The sequence below is a fragment of the Anopheles coluzzii genome, chromosome 3, assembly GCF_943734685.1.
Source record: "Anopheles coluzzii chromosome 3, AcolN3, whole genome shotgun sequence".
Lineage (NCBI taxonomy): Eukaryota > Metazoa > Arthropoda > Insecta > Diptera > Culicidae > Anopheles > Anopheles coluzzii.
The window spans coordinates 69963590-69986317 of NC_064671.1; the positions used below are offsets into that span (position 1 = coordinate 69963590).

Here is a 22728-nt window from a genome sequence, read left to right on the forward strand (position 1 = left end):
TATTAAACAACCTTCTTTCCATCAAAACCACCAGGCTGCTCCATGATGTCAGTTTTGTTGCCGATTTTAAATTACTCACAAAGCTCCAACCTTTCAGACTACATTTCAACAGTTTAAACCTTCCATATTAGTTGTTTCCACCCAAACAGGACAATCGGGTAATCCATTTTCGCAACATCTAACTTCATTTTCCCCGACTTTAAGCCACCACCACCCATCATCACACGGCAAACAGGAAGTTAGCAAATGAGAACGCTCATTTCCGCCCAGCGGACGCTCATTCGTTAAGGAAAAGTTCATACCCCCTTACCCCCCATGGTACGCAAAAGCACACAAAGCAACATTATTTCATGCCTACGGAGGCCAACACAAAACAGCACGGCGTACAGCAGTAGTGGCGCTTAACTTTTTCCTCCGCGGAATGAAGCGATAACAATTTTCTCCCCCCGCGCTAGGGCTCGAAACGGCTCGGAAGGATAAAATAGGATTTCTTTCCACCACTGCTATCGTGTTTCATTTGTTCTCGCTGAATGTCACCCATTCAGCGTAACGATCAGAGCACAGCGACCGTAATTTTCATCCTCTCTTGTTGGTTTTTTTTCTTTTCTTCTGCCATACTGCCCCACCGTAGTCCATTTTCCAACTTTAACACGGCTTTTATCTCGCACGGTTTGAGAGACTGAGAGCCCGCTGGCCCGCTAAATGCTGCACCGAGCAGTCATTTCCGTCCGTCTGTCAGAGTTATTAGTCGCGATCTAATAATAGCTGCTCGGTGCAGGAAAAACAAATCTCGTGCCTTACGCCCCAGCAACTTTGCGCGAACAAAAACGCACCACAAAGAGAGGGAACCTCCCCGTGGTGGAACGAGGTTGAAAAGTTGCAGGTTTCCGATAGACAGCTGCTGAGCCTGAAAGTTGGCCGGCGAAACGAGAGAAACCACGTGGTTTCGCCTTTTACCTTTTGATTTTCTCCACATTCCCCGGGAACGGTAATCGACCACCGAAAGAAGGAAGGTCGAAGCAAACTTTTCTGCGAAACTGATTTTTTTCCACACACACACACACTTTCTCTAACGACTTCTTTTCCCTTCTTTTTCTCTCTTTGTTTGCGTGTCGTTTCAGGTAATTATAATCAATGGTTGAAAGTCCAGAGTCCCTTGAAGCCCGGGGGCAGAAGTTGCGTGCGGAACAACCGGGCGCACAAACACCACGGAAGAGCACGCGGAAGAGTTGTCAAGGGGGAAGGGCACACAAACATCCACCAACTAAACCTCCGTAAGTCCGCTATTAGTGCTTTGACGCTTCTGTTTCTGAACACACGCTCCAGCAGCTGCGGGTAACAGTGCCTCCGGGGCTTTTGTGTGGCTTTGGGGAAGTGCACGTGTGCGCCGCTCCCACCACACCGGAAATCGTTTGATTCAGACCGAACCACCAACCCAAGCAGCGTAACGCGATGCAATCGTGGCTAACCTCTCACCGGGACCGAGCAGCAGAGATAAGACACTTTTCCGCGTACAGGCGAATTCTACGGGTGCGCGTACGTCAAACTTTTGAAGGTCCTTCCTTCGGCCTTCCCTCCCGTCCCTTTTATGCAGCGTTTACGTAAGCGCCGTACACGTGGAAAGCGTTTCGCTTCGCATCCTTAGTGCTGGTCCCATGGAAAGCGAACGACCGGAAGTGGCTACATTATTCTGCTCACGAGGCGTACGCTTCTCGCGGTTTCTTTTGCGCCCCGACCGGCGGTGTAGTAAAGAAAGTTAAAGATTTATGTCCCGACAGTGACTTGATCGCTGAATGGCATTTTGCTCGCTTTCTCGCACGCAAGAGGTTAACGCAAAAGGAGCCAAGCTCCTGGTAGCAGTGAGGGCGAGCGTATTTTTATCCACAACCACCACAGTAACTGTCAGCCACTTCCGGATTGATTCGGCCAAAGGGTGCAACTGCTGCGTGGGCTACTGCGCGGTAGTTTTCTTGCTGCTTTATCTGCTTTCCCTGCCGACGTAAGAACGCGGAACATAGAATAATGGGATGAAATTGTTCTTGTTCGTTCTGTACAGAAACGATTCAATCTCGCATCCTTAACGAAAGCATCCGGTGCTTGCTGTGCGCGGGAAATGCTTGCACAATTTACCAAATCGAGCACAAATGTCGCTTCCCCTAGCGTCGCGTGACTGGAAAGTACAATGGAGCCGGTATAAAATCACCCATTAAAAATGATGTACTTTCGCACAAACAACGCACAGGTTTCGGGAAGGAGTTTCTTGTTAGGCTATAAAAATGGTAAAATAACGACGGTACCTGTAAGCGCACGCGATTTTTTTTTTCTTGGGGGATGCGTTTTTTCGCTTTGTGGTTGAACTAACATCTATCATTTGTGGCACGGAAACCGGGAAAATGTATGGCAGCAATAGAATATAAGCTGCGTAGGCGAAGCTTATACTGAAAGGAAAACGATCTCTTCCCATGAAATGGTAAAAAAGGATGCTTGTATAAATCCGTATTTTCTCAATTAAAATAATTTAATTTAACTCTCCCAAAGACAAAATCAAACCATAACACTAGAACCGCCGATGGGACTTTTTTGTCCCATCGCACTCGAAAAAGGTGTGTTATTCCGCTTGCCGTCGTGACAAACCATTGAAATTTTCTGACTTTTATTTATTTTGAACGATCTTTCGAATGCGCTCATAAAAATAATTGTATCCCATATGGTTCTTTAAAAAAATCATTTTTATCCTTGAACCGCCATATGGGACATTTTTGCCAAAATACCAAAGGCAAAATACGTAGTAGTGACTGGTATATCTGCTGTCAACGAGTGACGGATGTGCTTCTGCAAGTTTGACAGCACTGGGTAGAAAGTATGCGTAGACAGTACTCCGTGAAAAGTGCTAGTAGAAGATGGCCTGTTCATTCATTTTTTTAATATTCTGGATTTGGCGGGAATCAATGATTGGGGTTTGTGCAAAGAACTTACAACAGAAAAGATATCTAGACGCGATTTTCTTATCAAGCTAGGCAAAGAACTTTCATGTTTCATGTGAGCCAGGTTCTGATGAAATAAAGATGTGTTTTAGATGTTTGAAATAATTAATCTAGGTGTTCCTTTTGTTTTCGAAAAAAAACCTTGTCCTCTTCTTTTGACCATTTGGAGCTGTGTTGACATCGAATTTTTGTAATGTTTCTAAAGCGAGTCATATACGTTTGCCTATACCCAAACAACTTTGAACATTAGACTTGTTTCATTATCATAAAAACCCTACTTATCAGTTGATTGTTTAAATAATTTATACCTGTAAGCCTAGATTTACTGTTGTTCAACCCTATAAGAAATAACTATCTATAATATAATTATCATAAGGAGTTTATCACTAGAAGCTCGGTAATGTTATATTATTCTACAGAAAACTGGCTTTGATATATTTGGTATGCGGTTCATATGATCAGAATTCGATTTTATCATTGATTGAGTTACTAATGAAGCTTCATTATACCTAATTATAATGTTTATTAATTATCTATCCACAAGAAACCCTTAGGTAATAATAAACATGTCCAAATATTGACACATAACTAATGGGACAAAATTGTCCCATCTGGCGGTTCTAGTGAGGTTGAAAAGCCCGGCGGTTCTAGTGTCAAAGAGTAATCGAATTCTAGTAGTTTTTGTTACTATTTTGATTATCAATCAAAAACTGCTCGAAAACTGCACGAAAAAAGTTCGAAAGCTACCCGAATTAAAACATGCAGTGAAATTACACGAGCTTATTGGATTCCTACAATAATTTAATTGCTTCCGCATTCCTGTATGAAGCCTTTTATTTCCATTTAATGCACTGCAAAGACTCAATGCAATAAAAAAAAAGAGGATGCACCAAAATCAATAACGATCGAATTAAAATTCCACCGCGCATTCCACGTATCGCTGGCACTAATAATGGTTGCTCATCACTAATTATGTTAATAACTTTTCACTCCTCATATTCATAACCACATTAATTAATAAAGCTTCAAAGATGAAACGCGTGGGGTTTTGGGAATGCTTTTTTCCCCCCACCGATGTGTAAAGGGAGGGTTGTTTAACGACCGCTTACATAATTAAATTTAATATTCGTTACAGCTTAAATCAAGTCATTACAGGCACAATCCCACCCATTATTCGAAACGGAGGGGGTTCAACTCAGTCGATTTCATCATAAATTACATACAACAGCATCCCTCACATATTCTCTCTTTCTTTCTCCCTCTTGGTCGATTATCGATATTAACATGTGCACAAGGACATGGGCATGGTGGCCTTTCCAAAGGCACTTTCCAACTGACTGAATCGTTTACTGTTGTGCCTCTGCGTGTGTGTGTGTGTCGGTGGTCAATCGGAAACAAAACGATTGCAATCTTCCAACCCTTCCCACCCTCTTTGATACACAGAGGGAGAGAGAGGAGGATTGTTGTTCAACAACGCGTCGTGTCCCAGATGACTTCATTACAACCGCACCGCATACCGAGCGCTGCAGCGGGATGGCGGAAGGAGAACCAAACATGTCCACCTTCTAACCACACGAACCATCACCACACCGGGGTTTGACTTGAGCGGTTTTGTCCTCCTGACCGACTGACACAAAAGTATCCTCGTCCGGCTGGACGCAAACACACACACACACACAATTTCCCAACGGGTCCGCGAGACCCTTCTTTTTCCGACCCCCGGAACAAACACACCGGGGCCGCACAGGGCTCCAGCGTTATGGGAGTTTTGTGTGCAGCCGGCCCCCATTAAAACGTGTGCTATCAATTTGTACCGGAGTGTAAAAACATCGAAAACGTACATCCATTGCCCTGCCCCCCGTCTGCCATTATTGTCCTGCCCGTTTTTGCCGCTCACACGGTCCACACAATATCGCATGTGTGTTGCAACAAACTGCAGGCTCGCAGCCATAAAAAGCTGTGTGCTTCGAGATGCAAATTATTTCTGTCCAACGGTTGGGGCGGGGTGGGAAAGGGAAGATAATTCTGCCACACCACCCACCAATCGAACACTCGGGTGCTTCCCGTTCATTCCAAAAGCAGGCAGAGTGTGAGCAGCAGCAGCAGCAGCACGCAATCGTGTGCGGCATAAATTAATGCTGAAGTTTTTTAATGCAAAATTTATGTCACCCGGCACAAAACTTTCACACCCCCGGAGGCTCTTCCGTCTTTCCGCTCTGCCCGCTCTGTGCCAAAACGCAGCTGTGGTAGAAACGCCAACTGACCCCGCCAACAGCCAACATTATGCAGCGCGCCGTTGGGTCGTTTACGGTACAAACAAAAAAAAGGGGAGAAAGAATAAAAATCAGGACACTACCCACCAGCAGGATGGCTGCGCTGGGAGGCATGGGTATGTGTGCTTTTACGTTTTATTGTATGGCTTGTAAATTTAATTTTATATGCGCACAATTTCCGCACACTCCATGCCCAGAGCCAGAAATTACACACACACACACTGTGTGCCCTGTTTCGGGTCTTTACAACGACACTGAATCCTTCATCGTTTCACTGGGTCTCTTCTTCTTCGTCTCCTTGAATTAAACCAATAATTTAAGGATAGAGCATAAACAATGAATGCTTTATGGATAGTTTTGTTGGACAATTTTGTCCTACTGCAATCAGCACACCGCCCCATAGTGATGTTGTGGTGAATTGATAATAAGATTTCGATTTTCCCGATCAACGCGCGCGTGTGCACAAACACACATATCCTGCAGCTAGCATCCCCTTCGGCTGGTCATAAATTCTGCCTGTTTCGTAAATATTTACGCCGGTGCCCGTGTGTTCTAGCGCCCCCGTCGAAGGAAAGTGGTGCAAAAGCACACCGACAAAAACAGCTTTCCCTCAAGTAGTGGGAAGGTTTTGTCTGCACTTTTTGCCCGCTCAGCTCAAGCACAGAACCAGTGAGCGACAAATTTCCGAACAGAACAGATAAGTTCCTGTTTCTGGCCTTAAAAAAGAACGATCTAAAAGGAAAAGGCTGCTGCAAGGCGACGGCGTAAAAGAGCGAAGCGTAACCACGCCGGCAAAACGCTAACATTAGCCCAGTACATTCCCGCCATTCCCGGAAGCAGCAGCAGCAGCAACAGGACAGGTCTCTCAGTGCCTGCTCGCCAAGATAAGACATGCCTCTTTTGCATGTGCCACGACGGCGTGTCAGCACGATAGGAACGTCCCGCACGTGACGTGACTGGATTGCAAGACACACGCAGGAGAGCTTTCGAGGGGAAATTACACGCCAGCCACGGTACATCACTCGTAGACGCGCACGTAACACGTTTGCGTTGATATTTATTTATTAGTTTCGCGTCCTACTTCATCCTTCTCCCTTTAGAGTTGTGAAAAAATGGCTGGAATTTACATTTACATGGAAAAGGCTTCCCGGGAAATTGTCATCAAACGGTTGTAGCAGTGATGTGCGTGCTTGAGTACATATTTCGGGGGAAATTATTGCAATTAAAGTTTGCAAAATTATGAAACGAGAGATTTGTAACCGTTTCGCGGAAGAAGAGAAAATTAATATCGCTCCACAAAAAGCACCAATATTTAATCACAATAAGTAGTTTCCCGATCTCGATTGAGCTTTTTGCTTTGTGTCGTATAAATAAATCATCATAAATATTTTTCTATGAAAAAAAGAAGTATTTTCCTTCTCTCTGTGCCCATAAATTGAGCCATGAAAAATAGCTTCCTATTATAAAAATGGAGCCCGATAACAAAAACAGAGGTCTACCACCAAGAGGAAGCGTTTCGCAAGCATACTACCCTTACCGTATGCATCAGGTGCACGGAACCCTCCCCTCCCCCTCTCTCTTACTCTTCCTCTCTCTCTCTTTATCTCCCTCTATTATTATGCTTCTTTCTTCCCGCCCCATTTCCGGTATGTTTCGGTGTCAATTTATTCATAAATAAACACATGTTCTCACCGCATGTGGTCGCCCGTTGCCTTTTTGCTGTCGCAAATTTCCGAACCACCGTCGCAAGCGGAAACACGGGAAGGATGCACAATATTGTAAAGCGATTTATTTCATATTCCTTTTATTGGGCTTAATTTGGTTCATAAATTATAAACAAAGCGAACATTAAAGACATAATTTTGGGTACTCACAATTTAAATAAGATAGCTAAGCTTCTACACAATGCAAGAATCCCTTTGAAAGGGTTCATAAGTTGTGCCTTTTCTAAAGCTACTTTTAATCCACTGAAACAACCATCCACCAATCATGCACCATCGAACCGAACATCAAACATCAAACAAACACGACATATCTAGTCCGTGTGGCCCAGACGGTTAGCATAGACGCATAAATCACATAAATCACACTCACTCCACTATGCAAAAGGGCAATATATGTATACATGGGCATCCCTTTCTGGCAAGGTTCACAGCAGCAGCAACAGCAACATCAACAAGCAACACGTGCCTCTTAAATCCCTCCGGCGGGGAGGCCAAAAAAGGCTAACGAAAACATCAGGAAATTAACATAAACCTCACTCACTTGACAAACACTCTCGCACGCGCACCACCGGCTATGTCTCCCAGGTGGACCATTTATTCCACAAACACACACATGCAGAGCCTTTTCTTCGCAAAGCCCCCATATACGACACACGCCCACACACTATAAGCGCCACTCGTCACTGGGGGAACGGCGTGCGAATGGAGCAAAACATGACACTAATTATCTATCAGCTCCATTTATGGTGTTTGTTTCTTGCTTTTCGGATCGGTGATCTATTCGATCTTTTCCAAACATTCCATCGCTCCATTAGCATTTGGAGAGGAGAGAAACGGATGAGAGATGTACCGGATTAGTGCGTGTGTGTGTGTTTATTTTTATTCCATTTGTCAACAAAACCTCATCCCTCCACAAAACAAACACACGCGCGCTTCATCCGCCTCAAACACACAACACACATAGGAAAAAAAAACTTTCAAACGCTTCGGGTTCGGGAGAACACCCGCCGAGATGATTGTGCGATAAATCTTGAACAACGCTACGCGCCCAATTATCTCCCATGTTGGGAGCAATCGCACACACACACACACACAGGCACACAGAGGGATGCTGGAGGCAGGAAAGGGGTGGCAGGTGTCAAGTGACCGCTTCTAACGCTTTGCGACCCCCAAACGACACTGCCCGGCCGTCGGGAACACGCGCAACGGCTTCCGAAAATTTATCGACTCGAATGAAATATTTGACACAATATCTTAATTAATTACTGGCACTGGACGCAGACTGGGACGCCGGGGCCACAATCTACCCTGCAACGCGAGCTTAAGCCTCGCCGGGGAATCCCACCGCTGAAGTTGGGCAGCACGACAGCACACATGTGGCTTTGTTTTGCTATACCCCCATTTCAGGTCCTTTCCCTCTCCTACCCCAAATCACATACGCATTCCGGTTGGCTTTTGGCGGGTCGCCCCCGAGATCCTGTACCACACGTTCATAATTTTGGTCTACCAAACCCATAAGCCATAGGGCTTTATCAGTGTGCTTGTGCTTAGTGTGGAGGCTCAACTTCACTCGAGGCGCTTGGCGAACGGCAAGCGCTTTCGCATATCATTTCACTGACTGACTGCCTGTAATTTATGCGAGTGGGTTCAACCACTCAAACTTCGCAAGCAAGAGTCCATCGCCGCAAGAATGGGGCCGCCCCAGTATGCGATTAAACAAAACGCCCCTGGTGGCGGCGCTGTAATATTAATGGTTTGAATTTGAACAGCCCACAACACTGGAAACCAATGAACTACCAACAACCACTGCGGGCTCTGCTCCGTAGATCCGTAGGGCTATCTTGGATGCTCAATACCTCCTCCTACTCCGACCATATGGGTGTCTCATCAATTTTCAAACCAAGCAGTGTGAATGCTCCAAAACACCACTCTTGGAGAGAGTCACTTATAAATAAGCTTATCGATTTGCGATACACTCCCCTACGAGGATTCAGTTCCTTGCCACTTCCTGTGGTTATTCCCCAAATACACCGGTGTCTGCTGCAAAATGCAAGATTACCAACACCCTGTCTCTCTCTCTCAGTCCAAAATCCACCAATTTACTACTGCGGATGGATAGCAGACGGTCGCTCCAAACTCCCAAGGACCAAACGACATAAATAGCGTCCTTAAGGTGTCCAAACACATACACAGACGGTGCCAAAAACGAATGTGTGAAAATGTGTATGTCTGTTCGGCCGTGCCCTGCCTGTCTGCCAATTCTTTCAACCCATAAGGCTGACCGGGACACCTTGGGTTTGGCTAGGATTTTTGTAAGCTGTTGTTTATTTAGCTTTCCCTCGTCCTGCGGGCGCAAAAGCAGGTGCAAAAGTCGTAAAAGTTAACGGCCACCGGTCAAGCAAGAACAGAGGTACAGCCTGCAAACACGGTGAAGGTGGTGGCATACGATTTAACACTGCTGCACTGGCGCTACTGCTATCCATCGAACCAGGGTGTGATGGGGGAAAAAAAACAGTAGATCGGTTTCACCCGTACCAATGGGGTAGATGCTTCGGTTGACCATAATGATGAAATAAATTTCGTGCCTGCCTCATGTGACCAGCAGCTGTAGCCGGGGCTGTTGTCAGCTGGGGACAACGATATTTATTTGCACTGCTGCCCAGTTTTTATCACCTGCCCTCAGTAAACCCACCGAGAGAGAGAGAGGGAAAGAGAGGTTAATAGTTTACTTCATGGGGCTTAATAAGTTACTGTGCAGCAGAGAGGAGGGTTTTCCTCTTTTAATAGTGTACGCTTAGGAGGTGGAAATAAATTCTGAAGAAACCTAGCTAAATCCCCAATGCTGTCAGCAACTCATTTGGATCGTTTATCTTGCTGCATACATTCGGGGCGTCGTCGGACGCTTTATTCTGCACACACATAGTCAAAATCGATTTCATTTAAATTATACCTTCACTACGCTCCACCTTCGATGTAACGAAAATGTAACTGCTAGGGAGTAATATTTTATTTCCCATTTATCTGGCTTGCAACGCCAAAGTGATACGCTTGTGAATGCATTCATTGCTCCGAACCAGTAACAATAACGACGAGAAATCGTTCTGAAAATCGGAAAAGCATTCTTAAACCAACAAAACGAATTCCTCTCTCCCCATTTTAACCCCAAACGAATGCAACTGTTTATCCTTTGTTTCCATCTGTGCACCGCAGCACCGATAACAAACCCCTTACATAATCCCACTACCTGGTCGTCTGATGTCGTTTTATCATTTTCCACAACGGGTTAGTGTACACTCGAACAGTGAAACAGCGCACATAGCAACAACACCACCACGCACCAAGCAATTGTTTCGTCGTCACAATGGTGCATCGCAATCTGGGCCATCAGATGGGAAAATTCTCAGTAACTCTTAACTGTGCACCAAACCGCCATAAGCAAAGCGCATCCTGTCGGGCTTCCGAGTGCAGTATGGTTGCTCCTTGATGTGGGGATGGTGTGGCTGAGGGCTGCATTTGTAAGTCAACTGCAACACGCCGAGTTAGCACACAGGAGAAAGACAAACAAAATCGGGAAAAAGCGGGGTTAGCGGATGCATCCGTCGTGCTGCATCCGTCGTCGTCGCCGTGTCGTAAGCTTTACCCAAGCAGTTGTACCAGTTGCAATTGAGAGCACAATTTCCCACGAGCGTGTGTACCTGGTTGGGGAGAGGGTGATGCTACTGCCTTGTTGCACACCGCGAAGAAAAGTGTCATAAATGGAGCGTAAAATGTGGCAGCATGTCTTGCGATGTTTCCACTTGAGCTAACGAAGAAGAAGCGTGGTACCTGTGGTGGATACGTATGGTGCAGCGAGATGGAACGAGGTTGTTGCCATATTTTGTTTGTAAATCAATTGGAAATTATGAGCAGCACTCCAACAATGCAAAAATATTCCAATTTCTTCTAAATTCCTATCGTTTGAAATGTATTCTAGCTTTCCAAGAGACAACGCAATATGTCCTTTCTTCCATCAAAAACCCACTCCAACGAATCAATATTTAATCTGCATTCTCCATACCTGCATTGATCCATCGCTCAACGACAGCAAAGGAGGAACAACCGTGAGCAATATTTATGGAATAACTTAGCCGTACAGGCGCTCACAAGGGCTCACAAGCAGTGTTTAGCGACAGACAGAGACTGCGTGTGGTTTGGGCGAAAAGTTGCGCAAGACAAAACTTTGCCCTTTACTTGGAAATGAAACGATACCAGCTGAAAAGCTGCAACAGTTTCTCGAAAAAGTGGCAACAAAAACTCGACTGAAAAGTAGCACCAGCATCGTGCTATCCTTCCCGAAAGTAACTCATCCGTGTTGAAACATTTCCTACCCGTCTTGACTTTGGCTTCCCCTCACCGGATGCCTTATCTTGCACTGCCGTCTTGCCGGAACTTAAGTCTTAATCTAAACACCGTCGGAAGTGACGCCAACTGCCTTTCCACCGCTTTTTTTGCTTTTAAAGTTTAATTATTCTCCAGACGGAGACTCTCGCTGCCGTTCCTGTCAGCCATCATCGAGGTTTGCTGTGTTTTCTGAAGCTTCTTAAGAGTTTCTTCCCATGAGTGATTCCCACTTGATGTTTTGCTGAGGGGCTACTTCTTGAGCAAGATAATGAACTTGTTGCATTGGATGCAACACCCCCAAAACAGTGAAGAGTGTGTGTACGCGAGAGTCTCATTACACATATTGTGAAACTCAACACTGGATGTATCATCTTCAGAAGCTTCCATTCAGCCATCTGAATCACATCCCAGCCGTTATCAAATCGCTTCTTCGCACTGAATTGTTCAACCAGATATCTTATCAAATTGAAATGATGGTTGATACCCAAAAATACCCATTCAAATCACGACCGCAAACAATTCTACTCCAGAGCTCGCGTTAGTTTCATCCCAAACCTCTCACAATGAAGTTCATCTTAGTGATCGCGTGTGTGGGTTTGCTGGTGCTGTCTGTCAGCGTACCTTCTGCCCAGGCCCAGCAGGAACTGGACTGCAACGATTCAAACAACATCGGCATCTTTCTGCCCCACCCGACCGACTGCAAGAAGTATCTGAACTGCTGGCAGGGTCTGCTGATCGAAGGTAGCTGCCCGCTGGGACTCTACTTTGACCTGGAGCGGCAAGTTTGTGAAGCCGAAGCTCGAGTACGGTGTAAAATGAGCGACGTAGCCCCGTAGACAGTGAACGCGCGGAACTCTCGGGTACGGTGGCCTCGTTGGTGGACAGATTAACGGACAGAGAACAGTGGACCCCCTGCTGCTGGAGTACGCCACCATGTTCGGGAGTTTCCAATTCAAAAAACCGTGACACCTCTTTTAAACTTCCTACCTTGACAGGGCACACGCACACCTTTTGCACCAAGTCCGGCAGAAGAATTCATCAATGAAGCGCGTACCCTCTGTTAGCCCTTATTTGTGTCACGCGTCGCGGGTGGTACAAACTCACAATAAACGATCCTTTACGCACGAATACGAATGCCGCTAGTTAATGGCTGGACGTGCACCCTCGTCACAAACACCCGGTGTGGTCACGCGCGTCAAACGAATCAAAGTGTGTGTGTGACCCTTTATGTCTACTTCTTCCCTACATCTGACTGTTGCCCCTTTGCTACCCGATTTAATCGATCGCTTTTGGTTCACTGTGTGCCGCCCGCTTTGAAAAACGCCGACCACCCTCCTCGGCTTGAAGGTCGTCAATAAAGAATGTTAATAATTTAATTTACTACTGTAGCCTGTACTCGGGTGCCCTTTCCTTTCCTGTCCGTGTTTACGTCACTGTGATGTAAAGATGGCCTTTGCATACCGAAATAGATGACGCCACCCAAGGAAGGGAACGAATTGTAATTACCCAACCTTCCATCACACCTGCGAATTGAGTTTTAATTGAGAAATTTCACGCTAAAAAGACCAAATGAAGGAGATTAACGTGTGTCCGCAACATTATTTCGCCCTGCAGTGCTTGATTGGGAACTAGCTTAAGGTCATTAAGTTGCAATCATTACCCCTATTTAGCACAGACATCTTGTTCTACACTACGACCGAAAAGAAGTGCATCGCTGTTACGGTAATGGACTAGAAATAAAAAAAACGAAAAATTAAACCATTTTCCATTACCGCTTATCGCGCACCAGCATTAAAAGAAAAAAGAACCCGTAAAAACGGAGAAAAACCACGCTTAGCGGCTGGGAAAGAATTAAACGTCGCTCAACCCTAATTAAACGATTCCCAGCCATACCCAGAAACCAAAACGGGTACGAGCTCGAAAGAAAAGTTCGCTCTTCCCGACTAATCCTTGCTTTTGAATTTAATTGATCTTTGATGTAACCATTATCCAATTCCCATTCCCCAGCAGCAGCAGCAGCGGGAGGTACTCTACTTAAAAGGTAGTCAATCGTTTTAAACCCCAAGAGAAAAAGGGTTTGATGAAGGGATCGATCCCACAGCAATCCGACCGACAATCAGTATCAGTACAGTACACACACCCAGCAAGCAGAATCCTCCAGTCATTAAAAGCCACTCATTGGGTGTTGGCTTTTCTTTTGCCCTGCATCGGTTCGATCTTGAAGATCTATTGGCTTTTGTTTGAGGAAGAGATACTGGTACAGGACGGAACAGACAGACAGACCACAGCAAACAATCACCACTCATGCTTTTGACACGGGCTCTTTATATCCACTCAATCGTAAGACGAACTACTCCCTCCGGGGAGCAATTCGTTTTAGCTCCGACGGAACCAAGGGGCCAAGCCACTGCTAAAGCAAATTAATCAGCAAAGCCAAAGATCCGAATCAAATATTGGCCAATGTGTCAATGTCATCCGCAACCCGCAAACGACATGGGATACAGGGACCAGATCCATTTCTTGTCCCGGGACTGGTACTATTTGCGGCAAATTGATGTTTCCATACTCTCTCTCACACACACACACGCAGCTCCGGGGCTCCATTCATCTTTGGAACATCTTCTTTCTTCGGGATGTTACCGCAGTTCCTTAGAGGCTTCTGGTCCCTTAAATGAAGTGCAGGGAAGATGAGTGAATCAAACGCACGCAAACCACATCATATAGCGATAGCAAGGGGGAAGGAGCTGGTTGCTTTAGGCGGGAAGATGGAAGCAATGAAATGACAATATCGTTTGCGGTCTCTGCCAACGATTAGACCAGCCATTGACAGACCTGTCCATGTATGTTCTAGTGATGCCGGGACGCACTTCAAACACACAAACATCCACCCCACCACACCAGATTGATCGTTGAAGGGCGTGGAACTAAGGATGAGTCAGTGGATAAGAGCTGTAGCCACACCGAAAGGCACTTGAAGAAAACATGCATAGTTTCCCCGAGCCGTGCCGGGGACCAATGTCTCATCGCATCGGAATGACAACCATCTCCAGCCATGTTTACGCCGCTGGGGGGCCATGTTTAAAATGTAGCACAATCCTCTAACGAATTCCAAGTGAATCACACTCTTTTGGCTTCAAAATGCTGCAAACTGACGGAAAGAATGTTTATAGGACATTCAAATTCTTGCTCACGTTGTTTCCCTCGTTTAGAGTTCGGAGGAATCAAAACAAGACGAGTTTCTTTACAAATACAGCTACGCAATTTTCCCCCAGCACAAACACTGATGATTAGTCAGAACCAGCTGCCATTAAGTCGGATAAGGCCGTGACGTGTTAGAAAGAAAAAATAAACACACCCGCTGCCGCTGCTTCCGATTAGTGGAAATTCGCTCAATGAATCACGCGATAAGATGCTCGTTCGTGTGTTCATTTTTTACGTCATATTGATGGGTAAAAGAGAGCTGCGTAGGTTTTTATGGATAATTCTCCGAACACAAAAGAAAAACCTTTTTTTCCCAAAAAATAAACCCATCGATCTATTTTCCATTATCGATTTTTGCTTCCTGTTTTCCTCCCAGCTTTTACTTTGGGACCTCAAATGAACAGCAAAAAACATTCATTCTTTCACACTCATGAATGAATCGCCCCCGTTTGATCCAGTTCACCCAAACGCCCAACGCCCTCTGTCTCACGCACTAAGCGAACAGCAACAACAACCACCCAAAAAAAAACATTAAATTTATCCCCCTGTTTCGTATTCTTCCTGCTACTCCTTTCCCTCGATCCACCAAGCGGTCGGAGATGATTAATTGGCTCTATTTTTAGCGCGCGCATTTAAACGAAATCTGTCTTTCGTCTACCGGATCTCGCACTGCCAATCTGTTGCAGTTTCTCCGGGTTTTTTTGTGCGTGTTGTTTTCTGTTCCATTTTGCTTGTCCCGCATGATTGCCGTAACGATTTTTTTGTGAGTGTGTGTGTGCGTGTGTTTGGACTACAACCACCACCGGGAAGCTTCAAGTTCCGTCAATTTGTCGATTAATCATTCTGCTAAATTCCATTGCGCGAGTTTTTCTTCTTGTGTTTTTATTTTCTTTCTCTCCTCTCGCTTGGTTCTCGCAGCATACCGCTGGGGGGAAAATAAACACCTCATCCACACGATCGTTTGATTGTTGGAGCTGTTGTGTGTGTCTTTCTTACTTTCAATATGCGGTGATACATCAAACCAGCATCCTCCAGAGCGGCATTAATAACAAGCCTCCGAGGCCTTCCAACAACTCACCCACACTCCGTAATCGATAGCACAGCTATGTGACGAACCTGTCAAAGTGCGTCCTCAACAATTCAACCGCGCCAAAGTACATCCCGCCAGGAGCGTGTCCAAATTCAGCCCGGTGGAAAATGGTACATGGCAGGAAGGAGCGAACAAAAAAAACTCCATCACGATAAATTAAAATCGCACTCTATGAAATGGAAACGTCAAAATGGTTTCGGCATTCGGTGCTCTCTCGTGCAAATAATACACACACCACAGACGAAGCATGCAAATGGTACGCGGCGTACAGAAACACACGGCGCGGATGGGCTGCGCTTCAAAAGGATACGACAGGGAGGCAGTGACATACACCACCGACACTGACGACACCTTGGTGGACAACCAACAAAAAGTGTCACCTTTCCACACCGGCTGGCATCGGAAAAATTAAGCGAAGCATAACTCATCCGAAAGCGCTCGCAATACGTGTGATGATGATCGGAAAATGCCAGCACGGCTCGCGTTAAGCGACAGCACACGAAGCCGGAAAATGAGTTCCTCAGCCGGTGCATGAATATTGCACGCAACCCCAAATCGGGAGCCATCCGGTGAAGCTCGTCGGAAGAGTGAGGTTTTACCTTTCCTTTCGCTTTTTACTTTTACTTTTTGTATGTGTTTGGGCCACGCAAGCAGAAAGAACGCTTTTATTGTGACGCGGTACCGAAAAAGCGATGTATTCCAAAATGTTCCACCCTTCATATCCACACACACAGACACACACTCTCGGGCTGTATTCCTCAACCCACCGCAATAATGACGACCCGAAGGGAAATGATAAATAATTTATGGCGACACAACAGGCCACGCGGTGACAGGGCGGCACCGTACAAGCCTTTTGGATTGAGTGAACCGGCGAAGAATGTTCTCGGAAGGGATGCTAGAGAGAAAGTTCATCACCATCGCCCGGTGTCTGTGACAAGGTGGAAAGCACCTCCAGAAGGAGCGAGAGTTCGTTTACACTTACGATGCAAAAGGTGGAAAGTTTTACCCCAACACACGCGCACACACAACGAAAGCAACTTCTTGCATGACTTTGCTAACGCCTTTAATTCGTTTTGTTAGACCACGCGCAGCCCTGCGTGAAAGTTCGGTGTATGCTGCTAATCAAAAATGACATTCCAGAGGGGTTTCCTTCTCTTTTTTTTTATCTGCTGTTTTGTTGTTCAGCGATCAACTTCACCACCTTTCCCATTAATGTCACCGAAGAAAACCGCGCGAACAGCAGGTGTTGCCCGCGCGCAAGAAACAACTCTAATCAAATATGGTTTCATCATGAGTGGCTCCTCTTCTCGTTGTGTCTGTAGGGTTTCTCAGAACTGTGCCAGACAGCATTCAAGTAGGAGGAAGCGCTGGGTGGTTCCATCAAACCGTGTGCGTCGAGTTTTTGGCAGCGCAAAACTTTAAAGTGCGCTCCAATAAACGCACCATTCCCTCGCAATATGTACTAGACCTTAACCTATTTTAGCTGTGTTTATCGCCCTCTGATAGGCGTTACGACCTACCGCTCCGACCGCGGTGACGGTGACTACGCACGCCCCCTTCGTTACACAAAGCTAATGCTTCTCTTCCTCCACCAAAACAACTCAACTCACTCAATGCCCGCGCTCTGGAAGGTCAATACAGTGGGTGCGTGCGTTATCTAATTTATGCCCGGTTAGCGTTTCCGTAATGTACTGAGATCCGCTGCTTTCCCCCCCGAGGGCAGGATTGCTTGGACGAACCTGCGGGCGAAGCGCGTATAAAAATCAAACATTATGGACCGATAAATTAAGGGGTTTGCTTAAGATTAACATTAACATTAGCAAAGTTGGCCGTTCTTTGCTGCCGTGTACGTTGTTGTAGTATCCGGTTAGTGTTAGTTTCTTCGTACGCATCCGTTGAATGGTTGAAGAAGAGCATGGAAAGGGCATAATTTTGGATGCAAATTTGTGAGTGTCGATAGTGACTTAAAACAGATAAAGAAAAAAACATAAATTAAACACAGTTCGGACCTTTTAATGTTCTTGTTTGTTGAGCCATATGTTTTATACTACTTTTCGCAGAAAAGAAGGCTACAAGCATTATTAAGATTACTAAGAGTTCAACTAAAGGGTTTTTATGAGCCTTTAGAATGCGACATTCAATGTTCTAACACATCTCAGACTAACAAAATAAAACTCATGAAAACTCTGTTTGGATAGAAAACAGAATTTTCATTATTAAATTATACGTTTTGATAGTTTTTTTTAGCAAAACAGCAAATACGCGTGGGACACTCATGCTATCGTCATTCATTTCGTTGATTAAAACTGTTGCAACACACAGTTGAAACAGTGCTTTTCCAACAAAAAAATGACACATTCTTTCTCTCGAAACGATCAAAAGTATAACACACTCACAAAGCAACGCATTGCTGCGATGAACAAAGAAAAAACAAATCCTTTCCCCCTTTTTCCAACCTAAACCAAACGAATCCACTTCTAATCTGTTCAATTTGCTCGCCTGGCTTTGCAGCCAAACGCGCAAAATGTCCGATCAATCGAGCGATCGCTCAATGTGTGATACAATTTGTGTGCCACGGACGAAAGGATTCACCCGAACAAAAAAAAAAGCTCTCATGCTTTTACCCCATGTGAGGTCAAGTGCTTCTACCACTTCAACCGCCCCAAAAAAGGACGCTAGCGCTGGGGACGGGTGGTTGAATGTTTCGTCGAGAGCTTTTATATTTTTATGGGCCACATTGTGGAAGGCCGGCTGCCAGCTGCAAAATAAGGGTTGACATTTTCATGAGCTATGAGGTCGGGTTGCCCCATCACCTCGCTGTCTCTTCCCACCGGGTTCCGGGTTTTCCCTTATGTCAGTGCGCGTTCTCTGTAATTTGTTGCTTTCGGGTCCAAATTGGGGACGATGGAGAGAGAGAAAGAGAGAGAGAGCGAATAGTAGCCTGGTAGTTTGGGATTTTCGGTGCGGAAAATTTATTGCCAGACATGATGGATGACTGACGTGGTCAGTGTGCGCGTCCATTCGAATGAAATTTAGGGATATTTTTTCACTCACTCGCGTCAAAAGGGGGATGGGTCCCGTGAAGGCGGCCGAAACACGATGTTTGGCCCACACGGGTCCGCTGCTACCGGGCAATCGAAACGAATAAAATTTATTTATTTCTTTATTCTTTTTGCTGTGAGCCTTTTTATACTGCCCCTCCTGTGTTTCTCTTTCGGCAAGGGGCTCCGGGACATTTATGCTGACATGGATCAGCATGGATTGGCACGGAGGCCTGCAATCATCGTTGCGTAAATTTTCACCAACAGCCGACAGGCAAAACAACAGCAGAACAGAAAAAAAAACAAATCGAACAATATGCTGCTGCCGGCATCCCTATTTTCCCTCACCCGTTGACGACACCCTATCGATCCGACCACCGACCGAGTGACCGACCCGCGGACAGCGAATGTGATGTGATCAATAAAGCATACCGGTGAGCCCAGTGGTGTATGAAAAATCGATTCCGCACATACACAACCACAGCTGCAGCAGGCTAGAAAATGGAAAACAGTCCCATTGTGCCGGAAAAATTATGCTAACACGATTGGTTCATTTAAAATTCATCTCGCAGCGGCCACAGGGATGGCCAATAGTTTGCGGCGCAAGCTTCAACACCGAAATAGAACATGAGCACGGTTTGCGTTTTGTTACCGTAATTTTACAAAACGCTGTGGGTGATTTTGATGAAAAGCGTAAAATAATTACAGACAATTCGTAAAATCCGTTAAAGCCGTTCATTAACGGAATTACAGAAAATCTGTTAATTTAGAAATGCTTCTGCAAATCCTCAACAGTCTCATTTAACTCCCATACATTAAACAAAACCACCTTTAGCAACAACAAGGCTCGTAAAGCTTCCCCTTTAAGACAGATCTTCTGTACTCATGCCACTCTTACGGAACATAAAAAACACATCCACTATCCTCAGGCCTTGTGGGGCAGCAAACTGTCAAATCGACCGTGTACCATCCACGGCAGAAACGCGTCAAAACACACCGACCATTCGCGTGTCACACGCACACGTACTTTTATGTGTGATCGAGCATAAGATAAGCCTATTATACAGCCTCGCGCACCAAACTAACAATCGAAACATTACGCTTCACGCTCGATACGCGAGAGCGTATTTGAACGTAAAAAAAAAAACAGACAAACCCACACGCACGCACCTGCGGGACGAGAAACAGCACTAAAACGCTCACAACTCTATCTATTAGAAGTGACACACAATACGCGCGCTCGTTCACTTTAGTTCACAGATTCGGTTTTTTTTTGGTTTTGCTGCTTTTGCACGCTCTTTAGCTAATGGAAACGGTTTGCCGGTTGGGGCGAAGTTTGAGCCTCTTTTTTTCCGTTCTGTCCAACCTCCGTCCGTCTTTGGTGTAGCACACACCGTTGGGTGCCACGGACAGAAACCCCAACTTAATCGACTTTTTATCTTATCAAGCACCATTTAATAGTGCTGCCCGCTTTTGATCGGCCCAGCATGGGGGGGGGAGGGAAGGAGAGCCTATAAAACAGGAACAGGGCAATGGGGATTCGATTTTAATGGAAACCATGTTGTCGTCGTTTGCCACTCACCCGGGCCGCTACAGGCTGATACGGTAAAGGAGTTACCCTGTGCTGGACACGCACAGCTTATGCTTTTAGAGGGAGAGAGATGCTCTTTGCAAAATATATAACACATTGAGTGCTATTTCAGTTCCGCTTGATACTGTTTGTGGCAATCAAATAACACACACACGCACGTTGGCTTTTGAGTCGATCTCGGAAGAACTAGACAGGGATGGGGTATTGTTTTTGGAAGCTTGCAAACTAACTCCGAATACCTTATCGTTAATGCACCTGGGAAATCATTGGCTGGAAATTGGATACAAAATTTCCTCAGGCCCAGGCGCTGGCAGATTAGGGCGATTAGGGATTATCATTGGAAAATGCATTCGACGCATTCCGGAATGTAACATAAAATAAGATAATTGATTTATCTTAAATAAGTTAGGCGCAGTGCTTGTGACCAGAATCGCACAATATGTTCAAGAAACATCCCGAAAGTGTCTAAAAGTCCTGAGTGTCTACTTCTTCTTCTTCTTTTTAAGGTCAATTAACGATTTTTTATGACGTTCAGTGTCCTGGGCCCTCTGCTACTATTCTGCAGTTAGGATATACAAGCACAAACTTCTGCTTGATTATGGACGGCATCAAAGGCTATATGTCCTATCTAAGACCTCCTTGTGGTGCGGTCCCGTGGTACAGTCGTCAACTCGGACGACTCAATAACATGCCCGTCACGGGCTTAAGCCCAGAATGGACCGTCCCCCCGTAGCAAGGATTGACTATCCGGCTACATGATAATGAATTAAGTCTCGAAAGCCTGTAAGGCCGGCATGTCCGCGTAGGACGTTACGCCCAATAGAAGACCTCCTAGTCTGTCGCTTATGGATTGTTTGAATCTCACCACTATTTATTATGAAGAAAACTTGGACTGGACATACCTAGACTATGCAATACAATGAATTAATTACTTACTAGCCCATCTTACCACTTTACCTTGTGCCCATCAAGCCAACTATGACCTTTTGGACAGCGTAAAAGGACTTTGCGGACTGTAGGGCCTGGCTCCATGCGTATAAGAACTAGTTCGAGTGAAGAGCTATATCATTTATTACACTCTGTTTAGACGGGTTTGATTACGTTTGCTAGTTTTTATTTTAGTCCTACGTTGTGTTACAAAGTTACAAAGTTTTAGTGAAGTTAATGAAAAAGGCTGAACAAATCCGTGGTGTTTAAGTGTTGCGCACAAGTACGACTTTCTTGTCTCGAGTTCACGAAGCGTCTGTCTTCTCCTTACAAAAAAATGGTAGTGATGAGCGTCGCAACGGAATCGATCATTCCGTGCGGATCGGAACTGTATCCCTCACTGAGCTGTCAAAATATGACCCAAGCAGCAAATTCTCCTAAACAAAATGTATGACAAGTTCAAATCCAAACATGGCGCCCCTCTAAATTTAGGATAAATTTACCCCTCAATTGGCAAAATACAAATCTTTGAAGTTGGTCTGGTATAACTGCCTTTCTGCGTACGCACTTTAACTACTCGTACAACCTGATCTGGCCCTACAAAAGTCTTCTCGATCCTACCCATTAGCCATTCACAAACTGGCACATTATCCTCCTTCAAAAGAACTACCTGTCCCTCTTCAACTCTTTTAACAGGCGATACACGTTGCCCATAATTATGTAGTTCACTTAAATATTCTCGCTGCCATCGCTTCCAGTGCAACTGGACCAATCGCTGAAGCAGTTCATAACGACGCAGACGATTTTCAGGTTGATTGGAGACATCCTTCTCGGGTAACGCCGTCAGGGGTGCCCCAATCAAGAAATGCCCTGGCGTAAGAACATTCATTTCCGACGGGTCTTCGGATAGTGGCGTCAAAGGACGACTGTTCAGCTGCGCCTCGATCTGCGTTAATACCGTTGTCATCTCAGGAAAAGAAAGTCTCTGGTTGCCCAGCACTTTCCGCAGGATCCGATTAGCAGACTTTACGGCCGCCTCCCACAAACCACCGAAGTTCGGAGCATGTGGCGGGATGAAGTGCCACTCGATGTCATCTTGGAGAGCTGCATTCTTCAATTTAGAGCTCGGTGGAATGACACGCCCACTCGCTAGCTCCTTTATCTCCGCTACGAAGTGTTCTTGTTGAAGCATCTTCACTAAAGCCATCTTAGCTGCAACGATTTCAAACATAGTTAGACACTTACTTGGATACACTTCGCCGGACTTTCTGCATCCTTTTACAAATCTGAGGCAGTAGGCTGTCACTTTGAGGCATCTCCAAAACTGCGAAAACCTCTCAGCCCATTCCTCAGTCTTTTCGCTGCTAACTGCTACCAAGACCTTTCGCTTCCTTTCAAGGTCGCCTTCGTCAGGGGGATCCAACGGCATCGACTTTCTCCACTTGTCCTCTGAAGACATCAACCAAGAAGGACCGTGGAACCAGGAAACTGATGCTATCATTTCACTCGGAAGC

General features: G+C 45.5%; 2 protein-coding genes across 2 annotated transcripts in view; both read left to right on the top strand.

Moving 5' to 3' along the window:
* The first annotated feature begins 1151 nt into the window (after positions 1-1151).
* The window catches only part of LOC120960009 (cysteine-rich motor neuron 1 protein), a 33386-nt gene continuing 11809 nt past the window's right edge, over positions 1152-22728 (top strand). Inside the window, exon 1 of the mRNA XM_040383861.2 lies at positions 1152-1274. The gene's annotated coding sequence lies outside the window, so the exon portion shown is untranslated. The remainder of the gene's footprint in view (positions 1275-22728) is intronic.
* On the top strand, positions 11889-12741 carry LOC120960011 (peritrophin-1-like). The gene has a single exon (XM_040383866.2). It carries the CDS (start codon positions 11925-11927, stop codon positions 12195-12197), a length of 273 nt encoding a protein of 90 aa, XP_040239800.2. The 5' UTR covers positions 11889-11924; the 3' UTR covers positions 12198-12741.

What these genes read in the sequence shown, in the direction of transcription:
- LOC120960011 (XM_040383866.2), top strand. Translation starts at nt 11,925, where the DNA reads ATGAAGTTCATCTTAGTGATCGCGTGTGTGGGTTTGCTGGTGCTGTCT.